We start from the raw sequence: 26,082 nt of genomic DNA, 5'->3' as shown, positions 1-26,082 counted from the left end.
CTCCAAACCTGTATGTTTTTTATCTTCTGCTGAACACAAAATATATTTTGAAAAATATGGGTAACCAAACAGTTGATGGACCCCTTTGACATCCTTTTTTTTTTTTCTATGGAAGTCAATACTATGGATGTCAATGGGGATCACCAACTGTTTGGTTTCAAAATATCTTCTTTTGTGTTCAGCAGAAGAAAGACATTCATACGAGTTTGGAACAGCCTGAGGGTGAGAAAAGATGACAGAATTTTCCTTTTTAGGTGAACAATAGACACGATTCAATGTATGGATCATTCTGTAAAACGGGTGCTTTTCTAGTTTCACTTTAGTGATTTACATTGATTTTTAAAGTAAATTTTGGTCCCACTTTATATTAAGTGGCTTTAAGTACTATGTACTTACATTGAAATTAATAATTTGATGCAATGTACTTATTGTGTAACTACATGTTTTTACATTGTACTTACATTAAAAAAATTCCTGCATGTAATTACAGCTGTATTTAATTTATATAATTACATTTGTAATTACACAGTTGACCCTTTCCTTACACCTTAACTCACCCTTAAACCTACCCAATCCACCACACCTGTCCCTAACCTTACCCGTATCACACCTTAATAGCAGAAAAAATGTTTTACAATACACCATGAACACAATAAGTATTGTACTTATTTTTTTATGTAAGTACATAGTACTTAACGCCACTTAATATAAAGTGGGACCTAAATTGTAAGCATTCGACATGACTAATAATATGTGTTAATTGTGCAATCTCAAGCTAAAAATAAAGTTAAATAAGGCCATTTTAATGTTGGGACACTGTTGAATAGCTTATTACTGTAGAAAGGGAATATAGGGAAAAAAGGTTTGACCTAAACTGGAGGCACAAAAAATGATTTATCCATAGGCTATAATTTTCATCAAAATTTTACTTACATTTTTGTTGATGTGTTTATAAAAATGTCTGCAAAAATGACCCGTATTCATCTCTTAGCCCCCACCCCCCATATCTCTCTCTCTCTCTCTCTCTCTCTCTCTCTCTCTCTCTCTCTCTCTCTCTCTCTCTCTCTCTCTCTCTCTCTCTCTCTCTCTCTCTCACACACACACACACACACACACACACGCACGGCGCCACAGCCTCTTCCCGTTCCTCCCGCGCGGCTGCACGGACACTCGGGTCGTTGGAATACTTCTGCTTTCACCGGAAATGTGCCATACAGTCTATATGGATTCATCCAGACAGTAGTTTATCCTCTTCCAGTGTGACTTTCGCCAGGTTTCGGCATTCCTCCGGGCTGGTCCTCTTCAGCAGAAGCAGATATTTGAGTTAGGATATTACTGTGATTGTGTCTCTGCCCAAATGACTGAGAGAGGAACCACCGGGAGACGCTGCTCTCCGTCCCGCGCCTGTCCGGCGACCGTCGGCTAAAGTTTCAACGACAGGGATGATGGTGGTTCATCTTCCGTGAGGTTTGCAAATTATTAAAATTTACCACAGCGAGGAAAACACCGTCTTCTCCAGTCCAACGGGGACCTCTTTCTGGGATTACTCATTTACTGGATATATTCATAAAACATGAAGACTTTAATTGTTGAGGGTAAGTCACGGAAATCATTTTTAAAAAGTTATATTTGTTGAATTCGTTATTGTTTATTTCATAAAGGCTACATATATTTTAACTGCCGCATTTACACTACGCCGCGCGCATCCCCAAATGTCTGTCACGGACGAAAAGGCTGCTTGTATGCCGGAACATTGTTATTGAATCGGTTTGGTCATATATTCAGAACTCTCCACAGAAAACGATCATTTTCTGCTTCCGTACACTTCGTTTTTAAAGCATCCTAGTTTGACACGTCGGTCTGTCCCACTGAAAATAGTCTGTCAGTAGGAACCACAATTGCTATGGCTCGTGCAGTTATGCATGTTTCTCAACTCGTTAATGCGCGTTCATGAAGGCCCGCGCGAGCTTGGGTGTACCTGAATAGGTTCATGCATGGTTGAGGTTGGTTAGTATTTTCCTACCGGAGACGAGACTCTTCTCTAAGAAGAGTGAAGTAAATCTTTTTTTTTTTCACGTTTTTTTTGAAAACGTTTTACTAGTAATGAGCAATAAGAAAGGGGTTTAAAATATACAAACTGTGTCATTTTGAGTTGTTTCAGCTGCGGTCCTGTCTACTTATTTGCATATGGTGTTTGGGGGAGTGGCCATTGGCTTTTACACCCGAATATTTAATTACGTAGGGCTGGACAATGAATGGAGCGAATGAGGATTGGAAATAGTTGTTGTTGAAATTGACAGTGGCGCGTACAGTTCTGTTGATGCTGTTTTGCGATCTATGGTGGTATTTGATTTGATCTATAATATTATTATAGTTATCAAACGAATCTCCTATGCTACAATAGGTATGTTAGCACATTCAGTACCAGTAAGGGACGCTCATCTAACATCTTGAACGTTTTCATTATCAGCATCCTATGCAACTGCGTACATGCTACATAAAACAAGTGGCAAACAAGTAGAATTAGCATGATGTGAATGGATATGCTGACTTTAATCATTAGAATTGAGCTTATATATATATCTAAACATGAGAATGTTCGGCTCAAGACATCTGTTATAGATAAATCAATTTCATTCACTTATTACAAAATAGTAAAACCAAAAAGGTATTTTCAGTGTAATATTCTTTAGTTTGCCCTTGCATTTATTGACGAACATGTCAAGGGGATCACGCATTTACTTACTAAATTAATTCTATCGAGTTGTATCAGTGTTAAGTCTCACATTTGGTTTATATTCTACATCAGACAGTAATTCAGAAAGACGCTGTCCGTGGACCTGAAATCAAGAACATAAAGACTTGAGTTTAGTTCAGCTTCCTGTTTTGCTGTTTTCAACCCAAAGAGGACAGCAGAGCTTTATTAGGGCACTGTGGTTGCAACACATTTGTTCTGCATTATCCATGGTCTAATTAGGATTTAACAAATAACTTGATGATGCTTGTTGTTGTGCTTGTGAGTTCGTGAGCAGATCTAACTAAAGATCACATCACAAGAAGCTCTGGGAGGTGTTGAAAAACAGCAGTGCTCCACCCATATACAGCAGCGACTAAATCCGTAAAGCTCAAAGGATGGAAGCCGCTCACTGCACAACTCTCATCCGCCAAGCGAAATGCACTCTAGTGTCATTCTTTGCCACAATGCAAAAGGTATTGCATTAATTAAAGTAAAAATAAAATAGGTTGCAGTGCAGTGTTTCATGCGTGACCCATCTTGTGTGTTTCCTCACGGTGTGCTTTCTCACAGGAGTTGTGATGTTGTTTAGGATGCCAGGTGGTCACGTACTTCTCACTGTTTAGACCCATTGGGTTTCCGTGGCCCCTCCCGTCTCGCTGAGCTAACCTGATTGAACTGAAAACACATTAAATATTCCATCATAGAGAGACGGAGAGCGTTAAGGATGAGAAAGAGGGGTAGTCTAGTCGCGCAGATGGTTTTGCTGGGGCAGAGAGAGGAAAATGAATAAGATGTCTTCATTTCCGTACAGTGTTGTGGGAAGGTATTGGTATTTGGATGATAAATGACATGTTTTTTTTTTTTTTTTTTTTTTTTTTGCTGTGAATCCTGTAATTAAAGCAAGAGCAAAACGGTGTTGAGTGGTGACAGCCCACTCAGAAAGCTTTTTCTCTCATTCTCTTTGTTTGTCTGATTTTTTTTGCCTCTTAAGCTGTAGTCACCTATGCAGAAATATGATTCATTTCATTAATGAGTGAACAATAGTATGTAGAAAAACCTTTGTTATTATTTATTATACTTTATTATTTACTCACCCACGTCAAACTGTTATCTTTTCAGTAGAACAAAAAAAAAATTGTTTAAAAAATGCATTATGAATGTTTTCCGACTCATAATTAACTGATTGAAATACTTCTGGCTTTAAAAGGCTTGACACAAATATATATTTATTGTATGTTTTTATATTGTAATATGCATTGTAGCTAGATCTTATGTGCGCATCTATCTTTTTATTTTTATAGACTTGCACAGTGCATTGGCAGAATATCTGATTTTATCTGAACATTATCTGATTAGTCAAAGAAATAATTGATCAATTAATCAATTATAAAAATAGCCATTAGTTAATGCCCAAGTTGCTGATGACATGACTGTCAAGCTCCAAAATAAAGACGAAAAACACCATAAAGTCATAACCAAAAAAAAAAAGAAAAACCTAAATGATCCACTGAAAATCTTCCCATCTGCTAAAACTCACAAATATAATTTGTGCTTGCTTTCAAATTAAAATATGGCACATTCTGAGACAACCCAGCAGGTTTGATATCATTAACACCAATGCCATTGATTCTTGCCTGAAGGAGAATTAGAATGGCTTAGAATGACTTACGGGACATACGGGTGAGTATTATGACAGAATTTTAAGGAATTTTAATTTGAAAGAATGTGCATATATTTGTGTTGTAATCTTTCTGTAAAGTAGGTGGCAAATTATACAAATCAACACCAAAGACAAAAGTGGAAACCTGGTGAAGATGGTTAGAAGCACTTCAGTCAGTAGACATGGTTAACAGAGATGTGTGTGTGTTTTAAGCTTGTCAGAATAGCGTTTTTCTCCAAGATGTTATTGTTGCAGAAAAGCAGTTTTCCTCGAGTCCATCAGAAAACGTATTTAAACTGCGGAAAACATTCCAGCCTGCAGCTCTCCAGCAGAAACGGGGGAAGCTAATTCACTGTGGTGAGCTTTCAGAATAAGGCTTTGTCTAATAACTTTCCTTCAGACTGTCACTCTCAACCAGACCCTCTTCAGAACCCATACATTTACACAGACGGCAAACAAGTCATTTACACTCTAGTCTTCTATTATCCAACCAAATGATGAGGATGATCAGAATACATGGCAGACTCTCAGAGAGCGCTCTGTTGGAAGGAGACTCATTCTGCTGAGAGGTCTCTCTGATACAGAGCTTCATCTGCTACTCGCAGGTGTAAAGAAAGAGGATCAGCTGTTATGAAGTCGCATGGGTTGACAGGATGAATCATGCTAGCTATGTTGTGGATAGTGCTGGGATTTCAAACATCACAGTAGGGCTGTGCGATATATATTTTTTCAATTGCAATGATGTGTGCGTCTGTTTAATTTCGAAATTATCACAGTCAACCAATCAAGTCAGCCTGGATTTTCAACTGCCATTTATACTGTGTAGTTAGAATAAGTGTTATTTGTTCAATTAAATAGATTTGTAATTAATTTTTAATTGTTTTTAATTGTCTTTATTCTTAATTAAATTTAAATAAAAATATATTTCTTGTATTTAACACAAGGAAATTAGTATATTCATAATTAAAAGTATAGTATAGGTAATTTAATACACACACACACACACACACACACACACACACACACATATATATACAGTGAGGAAAATAAGTATTTGAACACCCTGCTATTTTGCAAGTTCTCCCACTTGGAAATCATGGAGGGGTCTGAAATTGTCATCGTAGGTGCATGTCCACTGTGAGAGACATAATCTAAAAAAAAAAAAAAATCCAGAAATCACAATATATGATTTTTTAACTATTTATTTGTATGATACAGCTGCAAATAAGTATTTGAACACCTGTCTATCAGCTAGAATTCTGACCCTCAAAGACCTGTTAGTCTGCCTTTAAAATGTCCACCTCCACTCCATTTATTATCCTAAATTAGATGCACCTGTTTGAGGTCGTTAGCTGCATAAAGACACCTGTCCACCCCATACAATCAGTAAGAATCCAACTACTAACATGGCCAAGACCAAAGAGCTGTCCAAAGACACTAGAGACAAAATTGTACACCTCCACAAGGCTGGAAAGGGCTACTGGGAAATTGCCAAGCAGCTTGGTGAAAAAAGGTCCACTGTTGGAGCAATAATTAGAAAATGGAAGAAGCTAAACATGACTGTCAATCTCCCTCGGACTGGGGCTCCATGCAAGATCTCACCCCGTGGGGTCTCAATGATCCTAAGAAAGGTGAGAAATCAGCCCAGAACTACACGGGAGGAGCTGGTCAATGACCTGAAAAGAGCTGGGACCACCGTTTCCAAGGTTACTGTTGGTAATACACTAAGACGTCATGGTTTGAAATCATGCATGGCACGGAAGGTTCCCCTGCTTAAACCAGCACATGTCAAGGCCCGTCTTAAGTTTGCCAATGACCATTTGGATGATCCAGAGGAGTCATGGGAGAAAGTCATGTGGTCAGATGAGACCAAAATAGAACTTTTTGGTCATAATTCCACTAAACGTGTTTGGAGGAAGAAGAATGATGAGTACCATCCCAAGAACACCATCCTTATGAAGCATGGGGGTGGTAGCATCAAATATTATTTTCAAATATTATTTGCGTGATTTTCAAATATTAACATTGATTTTCTCAGGTGTTCAAATACTTATTTGCAGCTGTATCATACAAATAAATAGTTAAAAAATCATACATTGTGATTTCTGGATTTTTTTTTTTTTTAGATTATGTCTCTCACAGTGGACATGCACCTACGATGACAATTTCAGACCCCTCCATGATTTCTAAGTGGGAGAACTTGCAAAATAGCAGGGTGTTCAAATACTTATTTTCCTCACTGTATATATACACACACACACACACACACACACACACATATATATATATATATATATATATATATATATATATATATATATATATATATATATATTATACATACATACATACATACATACATACATACATACATACATACATACTCTGCCTCCTCATTTTAAAACACCCCCACAAATATATTCTCAAATTTTGAGAATAAATATAATGGGGAATACATTAATTATATGTAGGTATATTTTCATAGAAAAACAACAACAGCTATGAGAATATACAACATGTTACCAAACATAAAACCAATATGCATATGCCTTTCACTTTGGTGACTTCCTGAAGGAAATAAAATATCTTCTCTCAAAAGAAAGATCAAATAGAGTTTTGCTCCTGTATCTCAGATTTTGAGAGAAAACAAAAATCTCACATGTGTGAGTTTCTGAACTGATCTCAAAAATATCTCAAAATGAGATTGTATTTTAATGAGATTTCAACATTGTCAAGTCAAGTCAAGTCAAGTCAAGTCAAGTCAAGTCAAGTCAAGTCAAGTCAAGTATATTTGTATAGCGCTTTTCACAATACAGATTGTATCAAAGCAGCTTCACAGTATTAAATTAAAATAATACAACAAGGTTTGTTTCTAGTGGAATTTATTGATTGATAAAATAAAATGAAATATCCCCAAAATATTGTGCGGCTTTGATTTTATTGCTCTATACTCAAACTGTGTGTTATCAATTAACTCTAATTGTGTCTATTTTGTATTTCTTTTAGGATTTTAGGAGGGATGTCGCTGATACATAATGGGATTCTCAAAATATGTTTAACTTAAGTCTCATGAGCTATGAAAGAGCAACCTTAGAGCAAATTTCGTGTGGGTTTGTCCCTGACACATTATGTAATTCAATGGATTCCAGGATGATGGAAACACATTGAATAATATAATAAGAATACTGAAAATATCAGCTTCCTGTATCTTGTAGGCTTCAAACTGTCAAAGCTGTATGTGGCTGATGCTGCGTTATGCAACATTTGTGAATTCAATCTTTCTTAAAAATTAATAAATAATTCCATCGCATATAGTGGGAAAAGTATTACAGGCGTGGTGAGAGACTCATCAAATCCCTCTAAATGAACTGAATCCACTGCAATAGGTTCATTTATCCAGGTAATCTCACATATTGCATCAGACAAGCTCTGTGTTCAACCGAATGACCGAACCGCATCAATCGAGTGACCTTTCAGAGACGCAGTTTAATGATGCTTTGCAGTCTTTCATCGACACAGGATGTCTTGTGAATGACAAAATGAAGATATTGTTAAATTTGAAGTTATTGTTAGCAAAATAAGCTTAAAAGTCATAGTTGCAGGTATGAAATCACGTTTCCAGCTGCTGTAACTTCTCATTTTATGCAGCTTTTGACTATTAAAATGCTTTGAGCTATAGCGTGGAATGAAACTGGAATAACTTTTGCGTGATTTCAAATTGAAATCGAGGAGAAATTAAATCTTTTAGGATCGTTGTAATGGGTGTGGACCATTTTATGAAAATTCATTGTGCAGTTTTTAATATCAGAGTTCCAAACATTATTATTCTGGGTAAAAAAATATTTGATATTTCCTGCATTATAGGGCAGTATGATCAAAATCACAGTATGTGTAATTTTATATCATTTTACATCATATGTGTGTACTGTGAATATGTGCGTGTTTGTCTGTATATATATATATATATATATATATATATATATATATATATATATATATATATATATGAAGAGTTCAGATGCAAAAGCCTCCAAGTGCCATCTGAAATTTTCTTCTAGAATGATAATTTTTATAAAGCTTGTATATTTAAGTTAAGTAATTTCACTTAAATGACAATTAATAGGTAATTTGCATCGCCATTTAAGTGAAATTATTGAACTTAAATATATGAGCTTGATAAAAATTATCATTCTAAAAGAAAATTTCAGATGGCACTTAAGAGGCTTTTGCATCTGAACTCTTCATATATATATATATATATATACACACACACACACACACACACACACACACACACACACACTACTGTCAGAAGTTTGGAATGGTTATTAGTGGTTAATAATTATATTTATTTTAAATAAGTCTCTAATGGCGCTTTTCCACTGCATGGTACGGTACGGCTCGGTTCGGTACGGCACGCTTTGGCATGGTACGGCTCGGTTCAGTACGGCTCACTTATGGCGCATTTCCACTGCATGGTACGGTACGGCTCGGTTCAGTACGGCTCACTTATGGCGCATTTCCACTGCATGGTACGATATGGTACGGCTCGTTTTGGCTCGCTTTAAAGGAGAACTCCGGTCAATTTTAACATTGAGCTCATTTTTTTGTACATTTGGAGTGCTGTCAATACAGAGAACAACAACAAAAATCGGTGTTGCCTACACCGTGTTATCCTCTTTTTAAAATTTGCACCCTGTTGACTTCAATGGGGCAAGTACTAAACCTGCTTTTAGCCTCTTAACATCCTTGATGTGTCATTACAAGTGCACAGGTCATGTGAGTGATTCCTTCAGAGTGAACACGGTGAATCTGACTGCAGTAGATGTGAAAGATATGAATAAAAATGATGTTATTTCAGCCAGCGCACATACCTGTATTTTCTTCCTGTTTTCGGTCGAAGTCCATAGTAATCGATTGTCGAGTTCACGCGCATTGGTTTAGTACCTATGATCATGCGCGTGAACTCGACAATCGATTACTATGGACTTCGACCGAAAACAGGATGTAAATACAGTTCCCTATCGTTCGGTCACTACGACGTACGTCGTGGTGAACGACGAATAGGAATCTCGCTAGAGAGGCCAATCTACTTCGAGTGAACTAAAACAAGCCAATGCACATTGGCGTGCAATCATTTGCATCAGCTGTGCAGCCTCGCAGCGCGGGTATTTAACGAGCAGCTGGTGTGATTGCACTTCAGTCTTTTGCTTCGGAGCCAAGCACTTCGATGCGTCTTACAGAGAGTGATTTACTAAATCAACGAGCCTTCTGGACCTCTCCTTCCCGGTGCGGGCGTTACAGCACGGCAGCGCGAGCAGTCTTTCTCTCTTCTCTCTTCTCTTTCTGTCCTTTTTTGTTTTGTGGTATTGAGCAAAAAAAAAAGGGCTGTTATAACAGCTGGTAAGGTGCGCCAGCAGAGCGCTCAAAAGCTGTTTTTACAGCTGGTAAGACCTGCCTGCGAGAGAGAGAGTGACAGCGCACAGACAGGTGCACATTCCTGTCTGTGTTCGCAGTGACTGTTCCCCTGCGTGTTTCAGCACCAGTGAGAGCAGTCCCTAAAAGAGCTTACACAGATAGAGAGCGTCTTTTTCAAAAGAGAAAAAAATGACTTTCTATCTGTGTGTTTCTGGATGCGGTCGTTACCTGGGCTCACAGGATGGTCACAAGCGCTGCCTCGTGTGTCTGGGCATTGAACACGCTGAGGCAGCGCTTGTGGATGAGTCATGTACCCATTGTGGGAAGATGACCATCGCGGAGCTGCGGTCGAGACTCACGTTCCTGCAAAGGGGCGGAGTCCCCGTGCCGCTGCCTCGATCCAATCCTCCTCAGAGGATGGCTTCGGGCAGCGACATGGGTGACCTGAGGATCACGGTGAGCGCGGCTCCTTCGGGGAACCAACCCCCTAGGAGCCCTCACCCCTCTCATGCTCCGCAGCCAGTTGAGCCCCCTTTGGAGAGAGCTGGACCATCCTCGCGGTGTGTACCGGTTGTCTCCTTTGGGGCTCCCTGTGAGGATCAGATGTCGATCGCTGCATCGGAGGGTGGGTCAGACTTCTCTGCGGATGACGACTCGGCGCCGTTGCCTCCTTCGGGGGTGTCAACGGTGCCTGAGACGGACCCGGAGATGATGGCCATGCTTTCCCGGGCCGCCAACGGGGTCGGGCTCGTGTGGAATCCTCCACCGTGTCCCGAACCCTCGAGGTTGGACGATTGGTATCTCGGGGTGGCGCGCGCTGGTTCTCAGCAACCCACCCCAGTGCCTTTCTTCCCGGAAGTGCATGAGGAGCTTACGGGGACGTGGACGGCACCTTTTACTGCCAGAAACCGTTCCGGTGGCTCCTCCTCCCTCACCACCCTTGATGGCGGGGCAGCTAAGGGATACACGCGCATCCCGCCAGTGGAACGGGCCGTTGCTATGCAACTGTGCCCTAACTCCACTTGGCGCGGAGAACCGTGTCTCCCTTCACGGGCCTGTAAGTACTCGTCGGATTTAACCGGCAAGGCTTACAAGGCCTGTGGGGAAGCTGCCTCTGCCGTGCACGCCATGGCGTTGCTGCAGGTTCATCAGGCCAAGGCACTGAAGAACCTGCACGAGGGTGGTCATGATCCCCAAGTTCTTCAGGAACTTCGTATCGCGACGGACCTCGCGCTTCGTGCGACGAAGGTGACCGCGCGGTCGGTGGGTCGTGCGATGTCCACCATGGTGGTCCAGGAACGCCATCTCTGGCTGTGTCTGGCGGACATGCGGGAGACCGATAAGCTCCGGTTTCTGAACTCCCCCGTGTCCCAGACCGGCCTCTTCGGCGACGCGGTCGAGAACTTCGCCCAGCAGTTCTCGGCTGTACAAAAGCAGACTGAGGCCATCCGTCACATCCTGCCGCGGCGGCCAGCTGCTGCTTCCACCCCTCCGTCTGCGGCTCCTCAGTCTGCTCGTCGCCGAGGGCGGCCTCCTGCGTCTGCCCCTGCTCCCGCGCCGCAGCAGCAGCCTCCATCCAAACGGCGCCGTGGAGCCAGTCGCAGGCGGTCCGCCCCGCCCGTCCAGGACCCCACCAAGAAGGGCGGCAAGGCCAAGGGCAAGCGGCCCTAGGACGGGCGACCCAGAGATGGCAGGGACTGCTCTCCAGGAGACGATGACGGCATCGCTCCATCCCCCGGAAGAGGGCCGGGTGGAAAATCCTTGTTTTCCTTTTCTTTTTGTTCCGCCGCTGGCCTCAAAACCAGCGGTACCCAAAATTTCAATAAAAGAGCAGTTTCTTCCGTCTCTGGGTCCGAAGAGGGCCCGGAGAGCAGTGGGGGGAGAGAATCCTTACCACTCTCATCCACCTCTTCTATCGCCAGCAGGCAGCAGTGTGCAGCTCGAGAACGCAACCAAGCCGTCTCCTGCACCTCCCGCCTCGTGGAACCAGGTAAGTGTTGCGCAGCACACTCAGACTCCGCTACGGGCCGCCTCCCAGAGAGAGCCTCCCGAGCCGAGCCCCTGTGTTCCACCTCGCTGCCCCACTCCGGGTATGCCTACGGTCCCTTTGGTCCCGCTTGTACGGTCTCTGCGAGCCTGGCTAGCGCTCCCCAGTCCGTCTCGCTGGCTCATTCGGACCATCAGGCTCGGCTATGCGATTCAGTTCGCCCGGCGTCCCCCCAAGTTTCGGGCCATCCACTCCACTACAGTGAGAGCAGCCGATGCCCATGTCTTGCGCGCGGAGATCGCAGTCCTACTGGCGAAGGACGCGATAGAGCCGGTCCCTCCAGCCGATATGAGGTCAGGGCACTACAGTCCCTACTTCATTGTACCCAAGAAAGGTGGTGGGTTACGACCGATCTTGGACCTGCGAGTTTTGAATCGGAGCCTTCACAGGCTACCGTTCAAAATGCTCACGCAGAAACGCATTTTCGAATGCATCCGTCCCCAAGATTGGTTTGCAGCGATCGACCTGAAGGACGCGTACTTTCATGTCTCGATTCTTCCTCGACACAGGCCGTTTCTGCGCTTTGCGTTCGAGGGTCGAGCATATCAGTACAAGGTCCTACCCTTCGGGCTGGCCCTGTCCCCCCGTGTCTTCACGAAAGTCACGGAGGGGGCCCTTGTTCCCATGAGAGAACAGGGCGTTCGCATTCTCAACTATCTCGACGACTGGCTCATATTAGCACACTCTCGAGATCAGTTATGCGAACACAGGGACCTCGTGCTCAGGCACCTCAGCCAGCTGGGCCTTCAGGTCAACTGGGAGAAGAGCAAACTCGCCCCTGTGCAGAGGATCTCTTATCTTGGTATGGAGTTGGATTCGGTCGCACAGACAGCGCGCCTCACAGAGCAACGCGCTCAGTCGGTGCTGAACTGCTTGAACATGTTCAAGGGCAGGACGGCGGTCCCACTGAAATTCTTTCAGAGGCTCCTGGGGCATATGGCAGCGGCAGCAGCGGTAACTCCGCTCGGCCTACTCCATATGAGACCGCTTCAGCACTGGCTTCACGGCCGAGTCCCGAGATGGGCGTGGCATCACGGCACTCACCGGGTGGCAATCACACCGGCGTGCCGCCAGACCTTCAGTCCGTGGTCAGACCCCTCGTTCCTCCGGGCTGGAGTCCCCTTGGAACAGGTGTCCAGGCATGCTGTGGTTTTCACAGATGCCTCTGCCACCGGCTGGGGTGCCACGTACAACGGGCATGCAGTGTCAGGGGTGTGGACGGGCCCCCAACTGCAGTGGCACATCAACTGCCTCGAGTTGCTAGCAGTACATCTCGCTTTGAGCCGCCTGAAAAGGCCGCTACAGGGCAGAGACGTGCTGGTCCGTACGGACAACACTGCGACCGTTGCGTACATCAACCGTCAAGGTGGTCTACGCTCCCGTCGCATGTCGCAACTCGCCCGCCATCTCCTCCTTTGGAGTCAGAAGCATCTGAGGTCGCTTCGAGCCATGTATGTCCCCGGTGTGCTCAACCGTGTGGCCGACGAGCTATCACGAGCTGTGCTCCCGGGAGAATGGCGACTCCACCCCCAGGTGGTTCAGCTGATCTGGAGAGTGTTCGGAGAGGCTCAGGTAGACCTGTTTGCCTCCTCAGAAACCTCCCACTGCCGGTTGTTTTACTCCCTGACCGAGGGAACACTCGGCACGGATGCACTGGCACACAGCTGGCCCCGGGGCCTCCGCAAATATGCATTTCCCCCAGTGAGCCTACTTGCACAGACACTGTGCAAAGTCAGGGAGGACGAGGAGCAGGTCCTTCTGGTGGCTCCCTATTGGCCCACCCGGACTTGGTTCCCAGAGATCATGCTCCTCGTGTCAGTCCCTCCCTGGCCCATTCCTCTGAGGAAGGATCTTCTGACTCAGAGACGGGGCACCCTTTGGCACCCGCGTCCGGACCTCTGGAAACTCCATGTCTGGTCCCTGGACGGGACGCGGAGGTTCTAGGTGACTTACCCCCAGAGGTACTTAACACCATCACTTCTGCGCTAGCACCGTCTACGAGACGTGCGTACGCCTTGAAGTGGAACCTGTTCGTCGAGTGGTGTTCCTCCCGCAGAGAGGACCCCCGAAGATGTTCGATAGGGTCAGTGCTTTCCTTCTTGCAGCAAGGGTTGGAGCGAAGGCTGTCTCCCTCCACTCTTAAAGTACATGCTGCTGCTATTTCAGCCTATCATGACCACATAGATGGCAAAACAGTTGGAAAGCACGACCTGGTCGTCAGGTTCCTTAGGGGGGCGAGACGATTAAATCCTCCTCGTCCCCCCTCCATACCCTCTTGGGACCTTTCCCTGGTGCTCCGAGCACTTCAGGATGCTCCCTTTGAGCCTTTGCAGTCAGCAGACTTAAAGCTTCTCTCCTTGAAGACTTTGCTGCTGATTGCACTGGCCTCGATCAAGAGGGTAGGGGACCTGCAAGCATTTTCGGTCGACGAATCGTGCCTAGAGTTCGGGCCGGGTGACAACCATGTTGTACTGAGACCCCGGCCTGGCTATGTGCCCAAGGTTCCTACCACTCCCTTTAGAGATCAGGTAGTGAACCTGCAAGCGCTGCCCCTGGAGGAGGCAGACCCAGCCCTGGCTTTGCTCTGTCCCGTTCGCGCTCTGCGTATGTACGTGGACAGAACCCAAAGCGTCAGGACCTCAGACCAGCTCTTTGTCTGTTACGGAGGCCAGCAGAAGGGAAAGGCTGTCTCCAAGCAGAGGATGGCCCACTGGATAGTGGATGCCATCGCCTTGGCTTACGAAGCTCAAGGCGTGCCCTGCCCGCTCAGGTTGCATGCACACTCCACGAGAGGCGTTGCATCCTCCTGGGCGCTGGCACGTGGCTCCTCGCTAACAGATATCTGTAGAGCTGCGGGCTGGGCGACACCTAACACGTTCGCTAGATACTATAGCCTACGTGTAGAGCCTGTGTCCTCCCGTGTTCTCACCCTAAACGGGTAGAAGCACTGAGAGTACCGGCTCTGTCGGCTTGCTGCACCCTACTGTGCACCCTTATTGCTCCAGAGTTAAAACCTGTCGAGTCCTCCAAACACCCTCGGCCCGGATGTGGCGGAGCGTCCGGTGCCAGGCCTTTATCCGCTGAATCCTTGAGAACCGGGTCTAGGCTGGGTCCCATATGTGTGACCCTACAGGGATCCCATATGTGTATATCTTCCACGGCTGCTCCTAAACGGAAGCCCGTGTCTTTCCCTTGGGCTAAGTCACCCATTATTCATATGCAGTACAACCCTTGGGTTAGTCCATATGTGTTTTCCCACATAACTCTTCTTAAGAATGTGGTTCCCGCAGCGTTCCCCTCCCTCAGTTCGGGCACGCTTTCCCAGTGTTATCCAATATCTCACTGTATGGGTTATCACGGAACAACAGTGTGGATACTCTTGGGTAAGCCCTCTCCTATCGTCCTTCCAGGCAAGAAGGTGTAGAGGCTTGCCCAGGGCGCTGGATGGGGTGCAGCAGCTGTGGCACTTTGGTAGGGATTCCTATTCGTCGTTCACCACGACGTACGTCGTAGTGACCGAACGATAGGGAACGTCTCGGTTACATATGGTAACCCTCGTTCCCTGAGGGAGGGAACGGAGACGTACGTCCCGTCGCCACATCTGCCGCTACCCGCCGGGGCAACCAGCTTTTTCAGGCTTGGCTCCTCAGCAAAAAACTGAAGTGCAATCACACCAGCTGCTCGTTAAATACCCGCGCTGCGAGGCTGCACAGCTGATGCAAATGATTGCACGCCAATGTGCATTGGCTTGTTTTAGTTCACTCGAAGTAGATTGGCCTCTCTAGCGAGATTCCTATTCGTCGTTCACCACGACGTACGTCTCCGTTCCCTCCCTCAGGGAACGAGGGTTACCATATGTAACCGAGACGGTATTTTTAATACAGCGCTGGCTTAAATAACATCATTTTTATTCATATCTTTCACATCTACTGCAGTCAGATTCACCGTGTTCACTCTGAAGGAATCACTCACATGACCTGTGCACTTGTAATGACACATCAAGGATGTTAAGAGGCTAAAAGCAGGTTTAGTACTTGCCCCATTGAAGTCAACAGGGTGCAAATTTTAAAAAGAGGATAACATGGTGTAGGCAACACCGATTTTTGTCGTTGTTCTCTGTATTGACAGCACTCCAAATGTACAAAAAAATGAGCTCAATGTTAAAATTGACCAGAGTTCTCCTTTAAATGGTACCACCTCTGTTGAGGTTCCAAGCGTACCGTACCGATACTAAAATGTGACGTGAAAACACTGGAGATCACTGATTGGTCAGACAGAATCATCTCTACCAGCGTCATTGTATTTACAACACGAGACACTAAACCCGCTAGATTTAAATAGCCAGTAGACAACAGCCAACCTGTTTTCAAAGTATTTGCTTCTAAAAAAGAGTATAAACTTCAAAAAAAGAAATGGCTGAATCGTGGTCAGTGGACGAGGTGCAGACGTTCCTCTCGTTGGTTGCCGAGGAGCGAATGGGGAAACACGGAATGAAAAATTCGCATTTAATATGATGTCATGGTAGTAGAGACGGCAACTATATAACGATCAGTCCCACCCACTTTGAAGCGGTACTAACTGCAGTGGAAAAGCAAACGAGCTAAAGCGAGCCGAACCGAGCCGTAACGAGTCGAACCGTACCGAGCCGAACCGAGCCGTACCACGCAGTGGAAAAGCAAAGCGAGCCGAACCGTTCCGCGCCGAGTCGAACCATGCAGTGGAAAAGCGCCATAATGCTCACCAAGGCTGCATTTATTTTATCAGACATACAGTAATACTTCATTTTTATTACAATTTAAAATGACTGTTTGCTATCGTAATCTATTTTAAAATGTAATTTATTCCTGTGATGCAATCAGCATCATTACTCCAGTCTTCAGCATCACATGATCCTTCAGAAATCATTCTGCATACACGCAATTCTGAGAAAAAACGCATAGAAAAAGACTAAAACTCATTTTTTTTGCCGAAATGCGAGATATAAACTTGCAATTGCAAAAAAAAGTCAGAATTGTGAGACATAATTGACAGAATTGCAGTTGCGATTGTTGCAATTCTGACTTTATAACACACAATTGTGACTTTATATCACGTAATTCTGAGAGAAAAAAACTCTGAATTGCGAGAAAAAAAGTTAGAATGTTTAGATAAAAAGTCACAATTACCTTTTTAATTTTTTTATTCAGTGGCGGAAACAAGCTTCCATATAATTCCAATAATGTAGACATAACTAGTTTGTTAGTTCTCACTTCTTGTTTAAGTGAAAAACTATTGTAAACATCATCCTCCTCATCCTGTGTCCTTGTTTTTGTGCATTACTGCATGTAGTACCTCACTGTCATTTGTAAAATAAAGCATATGCCTGCATACTGATAACTTCATAAATACACCTACCACACTATAAATGGTAAAGCAAAATTGGCACATTTTCTCCATTACCTGCGCTGAACACATCGTGCCGTCCAGCTCTGTTAATTAGTGCTCCTCCTGGGCAGGTACAGTACTGTTTGATCAACAACTTTTGTCTGCATTAAAGTCTGCATAAACGATCATATGTAAATGTATTTCAGATATTGCCTGGGAGGAGGATCTAATTGCGGTGAACACGGTGCCTTGGAACTTACAGCGTAATTGACAAGAGGTGGACATGCAGTAAAGCGTCCCTCTGAGGATTAACTACGACTCTATCTCCAGACAAACACCACTTTCTCCCTTTCAAAGCAAACACGTATAAAGCTTTAAGCTAACAAGTGAGCCTGTGCTTCTCTTTCAAGCTGTGGTGGCCATTCTCTACTCTTAGGAAAAAAAATCATGGTGATTCATGTTCAACGTCTTTTATTTTCTCATTACAAAAGTCGAATATGAACGCTACAGCTAGCGACCATTTTTAGCTGAACACGCCCATGGTAATGAAACATTTATCCTTTAATCTGGAGAGGAGGTCTCTGTAAGAAGCTGAATAGAGTTCATGATGGATGAGCTGGTAAATAGTTAATTAGACAGAGCACAGGACGACCTTAAATTAGGTGCATGACTGGAGCCTTTGTCTGGATGATAAGTCAGTGTTGTTCCTCCTTCTTTCGTCCATCTGTCTCATCTTTTTTTCTTTTCTCATTTCTTTGTTTGTTCCTATCCAGCCACCTTTACACTCTGTTTCTCTCTGCTCGCTGTCACCTTTTTCTCTTTATCACTCAGGCAACCGGGATTTTTTTCAGACCTTTAACACCATAGATCCATTAGTGACAATCTTTTAGCATATCTCTTAGAAATCAGTACTATTAGAGTGTGAGAGCCGCAAGGCTTTGGATTCAGACTTTGACAGAAGGTCGTTATGATATAGATTTATTCATCTGGTTTTGAGGATTTTCATTAAATCTAATAGAATTAGAGGGCCACAGTGTGTGTACATTTATATTTGCCTAGTCAAAGCAAAACTGACTTTGGAAAATAACCCACTAGATAATGGGTAAAGTGGAAACAGTTTTACAAGTGTATAAATATGTTTAAAACTTCTCAAGGACACATTTGGATCATACAGTATCACACCACAATCACAATAAAAATTAATAAAAAAATGTTTCATAAAGAAAATCTAGTCTGTTTTTAGGACATACATACATACATACACACACACATTATATATATATATATATATATATACATATGCATTTATGTAATACAAAAAACTATAATAAAATAATAATAAACTTTAATTACTTTATTGATAAAAAACGAATTATTATAAATATTAAAATGATCAGATAATTATATTACAGTACTGTGAATCTAATGAGAATAACCATTTGTTTATTTATTCTTATACCATGGTCTGGGTGAATACTCGATTCTGATTGGCTGCAGGGTGTCCATTAAAAAGTGATAGAGGACACCTAGTAAATAAACCGTCAGGCGTAACCAGGGAAACAAGTTATTGTTTGTAAAAACTTTAGATTTCTATTGTAAAACTAATTAAAATATAAACTAATGTTTTAAAAATGTGTTATTTGGCAAGTGACCATGGTATAAGCGGGTTAATGCCCTTCGAGGTGTCTATTGTCAGGTATTAATGGACTTCGGCGGAGGCAACGCCTCGTCGGGCATAATAACCCTTACATAATCTTCATCTGTGTATTACAATAATCTGAATTTGTGGGGGAAATTATTTTCCATGTTTTATTCTCATAAAAAAAAATATATATATATATATATATATATTATCCAAAAAATCATAATGGACCAATGCAAAATATAATTACTTATTTGTCTTCTTTTTGTTTTGGTGACGTTTTTTATCCAATGAGATTCACCCATATATGAAGTTCTGCCATGAAACTCTAACCCAAATCTGCTTGCAATCACATCATTCTCTATAGGGCACAGCTGATTGGTTCCTGCTGTATCAGTAGCCAATGAGCTCGCTGCTCAACCTTCAAATACTGGTCAGCATTATCTGTAGCAGTCGCAGCACACTTTCAGTAACCCTCCACCTTCCCCAGCTCCACCTGTATAGATCTGCAACGGGTAATTCATCATGTACTCTATATTGTACAGTAGCAGCATGTCTTACTTGCTCACAGCAGCATGGCACGTATGTATTGGCTGTAGCAAGGCTTGTATTTGCTCAGCAGCAGCAGCAGCAGTGTCAAGTCACCTTTATTTCTATAGCACTTTTAACAATACAGATTGTTTCAAAGCAGCTTTACGGTGATAACAGGAAAATAAAGTTTGTTTTGGCTGTACAGCAGCTCTAGAAGAAAATAGTGTCATTTTCCAGCTTAAGTATGTTCAGTGTTGATTTATTTCTGTTGTTAAAAAGTTATTAATTTAGTCAATTTATCTATACAGCTGCTCTGGAGAAACAGTAATGTCATCGTCCAGCTCAGTTCAAATCTCATACAATGATGCCAGTGCAAGCAGATGTGTAATATTGTTGAATAGTTTAGCAGATCTATTCTGCCAAGACCAAACATATCAACACTGTCACACGTCCATTACCAGGACAAACACTCCAAGAGTTTTCATGACAGAAAAATATTAATCTGGAGCTCAAGGATGCAGTGGAGATAAGGCACAGTCAACCACAGTATCATTTTACATTAGACTGTTGTTGCAAAAGAATTGGCTCTTGTCTGGATCGGAGACTAGCATGCGTTTCAAATGCTAAACAAACTCACTTGAGATATCACATAAAACCTTAGCGTATCACACTGATATTGATTCTTTCTGTGTTAACTGATACTGCTCAATAACACTGGGAATTTAATCAAATATGGACAAAGAAAGACTGTGTTTATCTTTTCTGCTTCTTTCTTCCGGCTTTAAATAAGTATATCTCTTTAGATGGGGGAAAAAAACATTCTCCAAAGCTTCTTTGGAGAAGAAGCCCCTTATAAAGAGTTTTTTTTTTTTTTTTCTAGAACAGCAAACAATACTGATTCATTTTACACTTCTTTATAAAATTCAGATGTGCAAGTATTGCTCATCTTAGACATTTTTGTTTTCCTTTGAGGAAAGAAAAATCAATGAGTAAGATAGAAAAAGAATCACAGACAGATCGACAGAGAGAGAGAGACAGACGGATGGCTAGACAGAAACAAAGGCAGAAAGTGAATGGCTGATATACCCATCGGAGGAAAAAACACTAATAAAATGAAACAACAAAAAAGTGTGAAACAGAATAGAAGACAAAATATCTTGTATTTCATCATAAGTATAGTTTGAAACAAGCAATGTATCTACATTAGGAGTCAGGCCTGCATGGGAAAAGATATTCAGAACGTCATTTGTCTGGTTGGAGAGGACCGAATCGTGGCAGATGAGAAGGCAACGTCTGACAGTGAGAAACAACATGGATGTTTCACTGGATCCGAGCAAATGACTTACACACTATTACGGAGATAACCACCTTGATAGTACTAATGGCATCATTGTTATGGGTGATTTTTCAGACACTGTTCACTTAGGTTGCTTGTGGGAAGTGAATGAGATGAACTCAGTGCAAATATGCTGGTGCATGACAATAGAGTTTTCTGGGCAATTTCAAATGTATCAGTATAGACATAAGATTGAATGAAAAATAATGAAAAATCTAACTCTAAAAGTTAAAACAATTCCAAGTTTCTGAAGAAAACTAAAGAAAACTTTCTTTTCTAGGCCTATGCAAAACCCACAAACACTATTCTAGGGTGTTTTGGGAGGTTGTTATTGCTGCTCTGCTGTTGCTAGGGTGTTCTGGTGGTTGCTAAGTGGTAAGTGGCTGTTAGGGCTTGTATGCTGTTGCTGTTTTGGGTGGTTGCTAAGTGGTTGTTAGGGCTGCTATGCTGTTGCTAAGTGGTTGTTAGGGAGTTTTGTGTGGTGGATGGAGCTGCTGTGCTGTTTCTAGGATGTTCTGGGTGGTTGCTTGGTAGTTTGGGTATTCTGGGTGGTTGTTAGGGCTGCTACACTGTTGCTGTTTTGGGTGGTTGCTTGGTAGTTGTTAGGGCATACTGGGTGGTTGTTAGGGCTGCTACACTGTTGCTGTTTTGGGTGGTTGCTTGGTAGTTGTTAGAGTATTCTGGGTGGTTGTTAGGGCTGCTATGCTGTTGCTGCTTTGGTTGGTTGATAAGTGGTTGATAGGGAGTTTTGTATGTTGATGGAGCTGCTATGCTGTTTCTAGGATGTTCTGGGTGGTTGCTAGGTAGTTGTTAGGGTATTCTGGGTGGTTCTTAGGGCTGCTATGCTGTTGCTGTTTTGGGTGGTTGCTAGGTAGTTGTTAGGGTATTCTTGGTATTTGTTAGAACTGTTATGCTGTTGCTAAGTGGTTATTAGGGAGTTTTGTGTGGTTGATAGAGCTGCTATGCTGATTCTAGGATGTGCAGGTTGGTTGCTAGGTAGTTTTTAGGGTATTATGGGTGGTTGTTAGGGCTGCTATGCGCTTGCTAGCGTGCTTTATGGGGTTACGAAGCTTTGTGTGGTTGATAGAACTGCTATGCTGTTTCTAGGATGTTCTGGGTGGTTGTTTTTTAGGCCGTGTGTCCACAAAAGCGTTTTTTTTTTTTTTCCTGAGGCTATAGTATTTTTTTAAAATGGAACGTTTTTAATTTTTTTCCAGTTGTTTTCAGTGGGAACGCCATGTTTTCAAAATGCCAGCAGCATGACGAGGCGCTGAGCGTCTATTTCACGCTGAGTGCTCAGTGTTATTTTACCAGTCGCCGGGAGTTGGGTAACTTTGGATAAAGTGCAGTACTTATCACTGTAACCTTTTACCCAGCCGTCCAATCACAGTGGATGAGGGGCGGGCCAAACCAACACTGACCAACCGTCACATTCTACTTGTACAACGTGGACACACGGACTTAGTGTTGCTATGATTTTCCGGATGGTTGCTAGGTAGTGGTTAGTGTATCTTGGTGGTTGTTAGTGCTGATATGCTGTTGCTAGGATGTTTTGAGTGGTTGCTCAGGCTGATTTGTTACTTATTAGAGCCTATAGAACCAACCATACATTGGAAATTCTGCACAAAACAGTCAACTAAAATTCTATCTTTCATTAAATAGAGAATGCACAGTGGAAAAGCTGTCTACTGTCACCAGCCTTGAACCAAGAAAAGCCTTGACAGTGCACAGACTCCACGAACACGGCCTGGGCGCAGAGACAGACAGGTACAGACACGTACAGGCACACACGGACAGGCTGTGCTCTTTGCTGCACACAAAATGAGCTAGAAACAGAACTAGACTTTATGACCTTATGCCCTTATCCCCACACGAATTAAAAACACATTGTTTCCCAGTTTGTAAAGAATCTCAGAAACTAATGTCTGCTCCTTGAATGTGAGGTTCGATTGTGAAGTCTTGCTTACTGAGAACCAGTGGGACATAATGTCAAGCTGAAAGTGACCTGCGTATTAGATAAAATACACTTTGATTCTGACCTGGTTTGCAAAATAAACTTGAAAATAATTTTAACAGGCACACTATACTTTATGTACATAGATTAAGTGTGTGTGTGTGTGTGTGTGTGTGTGTGTGTGTGTAATATGAGGAAACTTGTGGCATTGAAGTAGGGCTGGGCGATAAACAATATCATATCGAGATCACGATAAAGTCTATGTCGATAACAATGATAAGCTTGGACATTTTTACTCGATATGGATCAATCTGACAGCCTATCACGCAGCACATATAAACGCGACAACAGCTAGTCAGTGCATGACACTAATAAGTGATTTCTGTGTGTCTCTGTGTGAATGAACGTCACGGTTTCGTCTGAAACACAAACTCACATGTGATGCTCACTGTGTTTTCAGCATCTGCTGTCTCAACATATGAGGACATGAACACATGAACTTCATCTCCACAGCTGCTTTGAGAGTCACTTCACAAGCTTTTCACCATTTCATTTGAGAAAAACTACCATCAAATACACACTGAAACTGAAACTAAGGCTCTGTTTGCACCTGGTATTAAGATGCGTTTTAGTCGATCGGATCACAAGTAGAAGAGGGAGACACATTCCCGTTTACATCTGGTGTTTTAATTCGTCTCTTTTGTCCACTTTCAAGCACTTCTCTCCTGATTTTTTCAAGGGGAGGGTCTATGTAAATGTATGTATTGGCTTTTTCAGTTCTTTCGATCTACTGGACAAAATAAGCTTTAACAATTACAGTTAACAATTTACATATGAACATGAAAGGAGACGACGTAAAACACAGAGAGCAGCAGCTTTCGCAAGATCACACGCTGAATAAGGAACGGTGCGAGAACATTGTGCTCGGTACGTTTTTCATCTTCAAACCAAACTTGGGTCTTCAGACGACAAAGTTTAAATCCCGTCTGGCTAGCGCTCTTCCTGTAATGTTTAGGCATTAAGTCAGTAGGCGGAGAGTAGGCGGTCTTTTGTGGCTGTTTGAATACACTCGACCACATTTGCATTTACACTACGAAAGCAATCCGGTCGAATGCTTTTTCGACTACCTCTGGAAGTGGTTGAAAGTGGACAAACTCAAAACGTTTTAGACCCGTTTACACCTGTGTGCGTCGGCCACTTGTGATTCGATCAACCAAAACGCTTCTTAATACCAGGTGGAAACAGGGCCTAAGATTGAAAGATCTTCACGACAACCCATCAAAATAAAAGTTCGGTTTCACTTCAAGAAATTATGACAGAAATATATCACTACTGTATACTAAAATGTCCTCCTCAGAGTAAAAATAATATGATTATTTCTAAGGAATAACATACAACCAATATATTTTTTATTCATGTTTTAAATTTATACAGTTCTGTTGTGCAGCATCTTATTTTTCCGATGTAAATGTATTGTTGTATTTTCAGTTGATTACATTTTAAAAGCTTGATTAAATTGTTAAAGCTTATATAAACTGTGTTAAATCATAAAATAAAAAAATAAAATGGTAATCAGAATTTAGGGAAAAATAAAATGGATTGCATTGGGCCCTAAATTAAAAGGTATAGCTACTCTCTGGAGTTTAATTATGAACAAGTAAGTTTACATGTTTACATTCATTCTAAAGGTCTAACAAATATGTGGAAAGCATTTCCTTCCCCATTAATATCGTAAATAAATATCGATATTGTATAATAATATTTTTGGCTGTATCGCCCAGCCCTAGTTTGAAGTTGGTCTTTCATAGTTCATAAGACTTAATGGAGTTTATTTAAGCATCAACTTAAATAAATAGCTAAAGTGTCTTAAAATACATGCAAATGAACCAACTGGCATAGAGTAAAGGCCCGTTCACACCAAGCACGATAACTATAAAGATAACGATAAAGATAACTATATATGTGTCCACACCAGCGACCGATAACGGTCTTTTTATTCTAAGCACGCGCGCGCCCGGATGATCCAGATCCATTTTAAATGCGCGAGACCTTTAAATTAGAATGAATTCTGATTGGCTGTCAGTGTTTTATCGTTCGACTGCTGGAAAAAAATCGTTCTGAAAGTGATCCCAACGATATCGTTCCTCATATCTTTATCGTTATAGTTGTGGTGTGAACTCTGTTATTCTTTAATATGGAGAACGATTTTTAGAATTATATCTTTATCGTTATCTTTATAGTTATCGTCCTTGGTGTGAACGGGCCTTAAGAGTTAAGAGTAACGTTCACACAGCAGCAGAATACGCTTGTCAGTCCTGTATTTGAGTCCTTAATATGGTTACGTTCACACACATTGCAGTTATTTACGGGAGTGACAACCGCGTTCTATAACCAAATCCACACCCCTACATTTTCATGGATGGCGATGGATGAATGGATGGATGGATGGATGGATATATGGATATATGAGCTGTGTGTCATCTGAAGGTTTAAAATCCAGTCACTGCTCCCGTCAGACTCATATGCACCGCTCTCCATCCAGATATAAAAGCTGCTGTCGGATAATGAAGATTTGACGGATGAACTCGCAGCTCGATTGGACTTATGTTGTGTCAAAAGTGATAAGACAAAGTTTCAGAGTTTAAAGTTTCAGTTTAATGGATGTCGCCATCTTTGATATTACTTTTGCCACTGTCGCTATAGGGTTACTGGTTAGAGAATATGAGCCTGGCTCCCGTTGCACATTCATACAGACGGTATTTGAGACGATACTGTGAGTTGCTGTGTGAACGGGACATTTCAAGACTCACACCTGTAAGTAAATCCGGTGTCAATCCCAAAAACTGATCATTGTGTAGCCCAGACAATTTGGGAAATATTCAATATTTACTATTGAATACTGAGATCATGTGCAACAGTAAATGTGCAAGAAATACATTCAAGTAAAAAGACAGTAAACGACAACTCATTTACAAAAGTAACATTAAGCCGAAGAAAAACATGACAAACATCTAATAAATGAAACACTGGCATGTTTTATTCCATTAATGAACTCTCTGAACACATCATCAGATGCTACTTCAAAAGTCTTTTTTAATGAAACACACACATGCAGATAAAAAAATTAAATAAAAAAGCCAGATAACTGCAGGGTTGAAAAACATCACGTAGACTTCCAGTAATTAGCAGATTATATCCACATAGCCGGAGAGGGGAGGTGAAATCACTCAGCTCTTCTCAAACCTCTAATGGGGTCAAAAACAGCTCGATAAATCCAGTGCTTGGCTTTCAAATCCACTGCAAGCGGGGTGAAAGGGAGCGATGTAGGGGCAGCAGAAGCAGTCGATAAGGGTACGGATGTTAAAGTCAACAAGAAATCAAAATTGACCACAT

At 42.5% G+C, this 26,082-nt stretch overlaps 1 protein-coding gene across 1 annotated transcript in view; it reads left to right on the top strand.

The window, feature by feature from the left end:
* The first annotated feature begins 1,112 nt into the window (after nt 1-1,112).
* Nucleotides 1,113-26,082, top strand: part of rtn4r (reticulon 4 receptor) — a 100,205-nt gene continuing 75,235 nt past the window's right edge. The window contains exon 1 of the mRNA XM_081365485.1: nt 1,113-1,595. Coding sequence (XP_081221611.1) covers nt 1,574-1,595 — 22 coding nt within the window. The 5' untranslated portion in view covers nt 1,113-1,573. The remainder of the gene's footprint in view (nt 1,596-26,082) is intronic.

The sequence above is a fragment of the Scardinius erythrophthalmus genome (assembly GCF_964197995.2).
Source record: "Scardinius erythrophthalmus genome assembly, chromosome: 5".
Taxonomy (NCBI): domain Eukaryota; kingdom Metazoa; phylum Chordata; class Actinopteri; order Cypriniformes; family Leuciscidae; genus Scardinius; species Scardinius erythrophthalmus.
The sequence above is the reverse complement of the archived record's forward strand: the minus strand, read 5'-3'. Positions and strand labels throughout refer to the sequence as shown.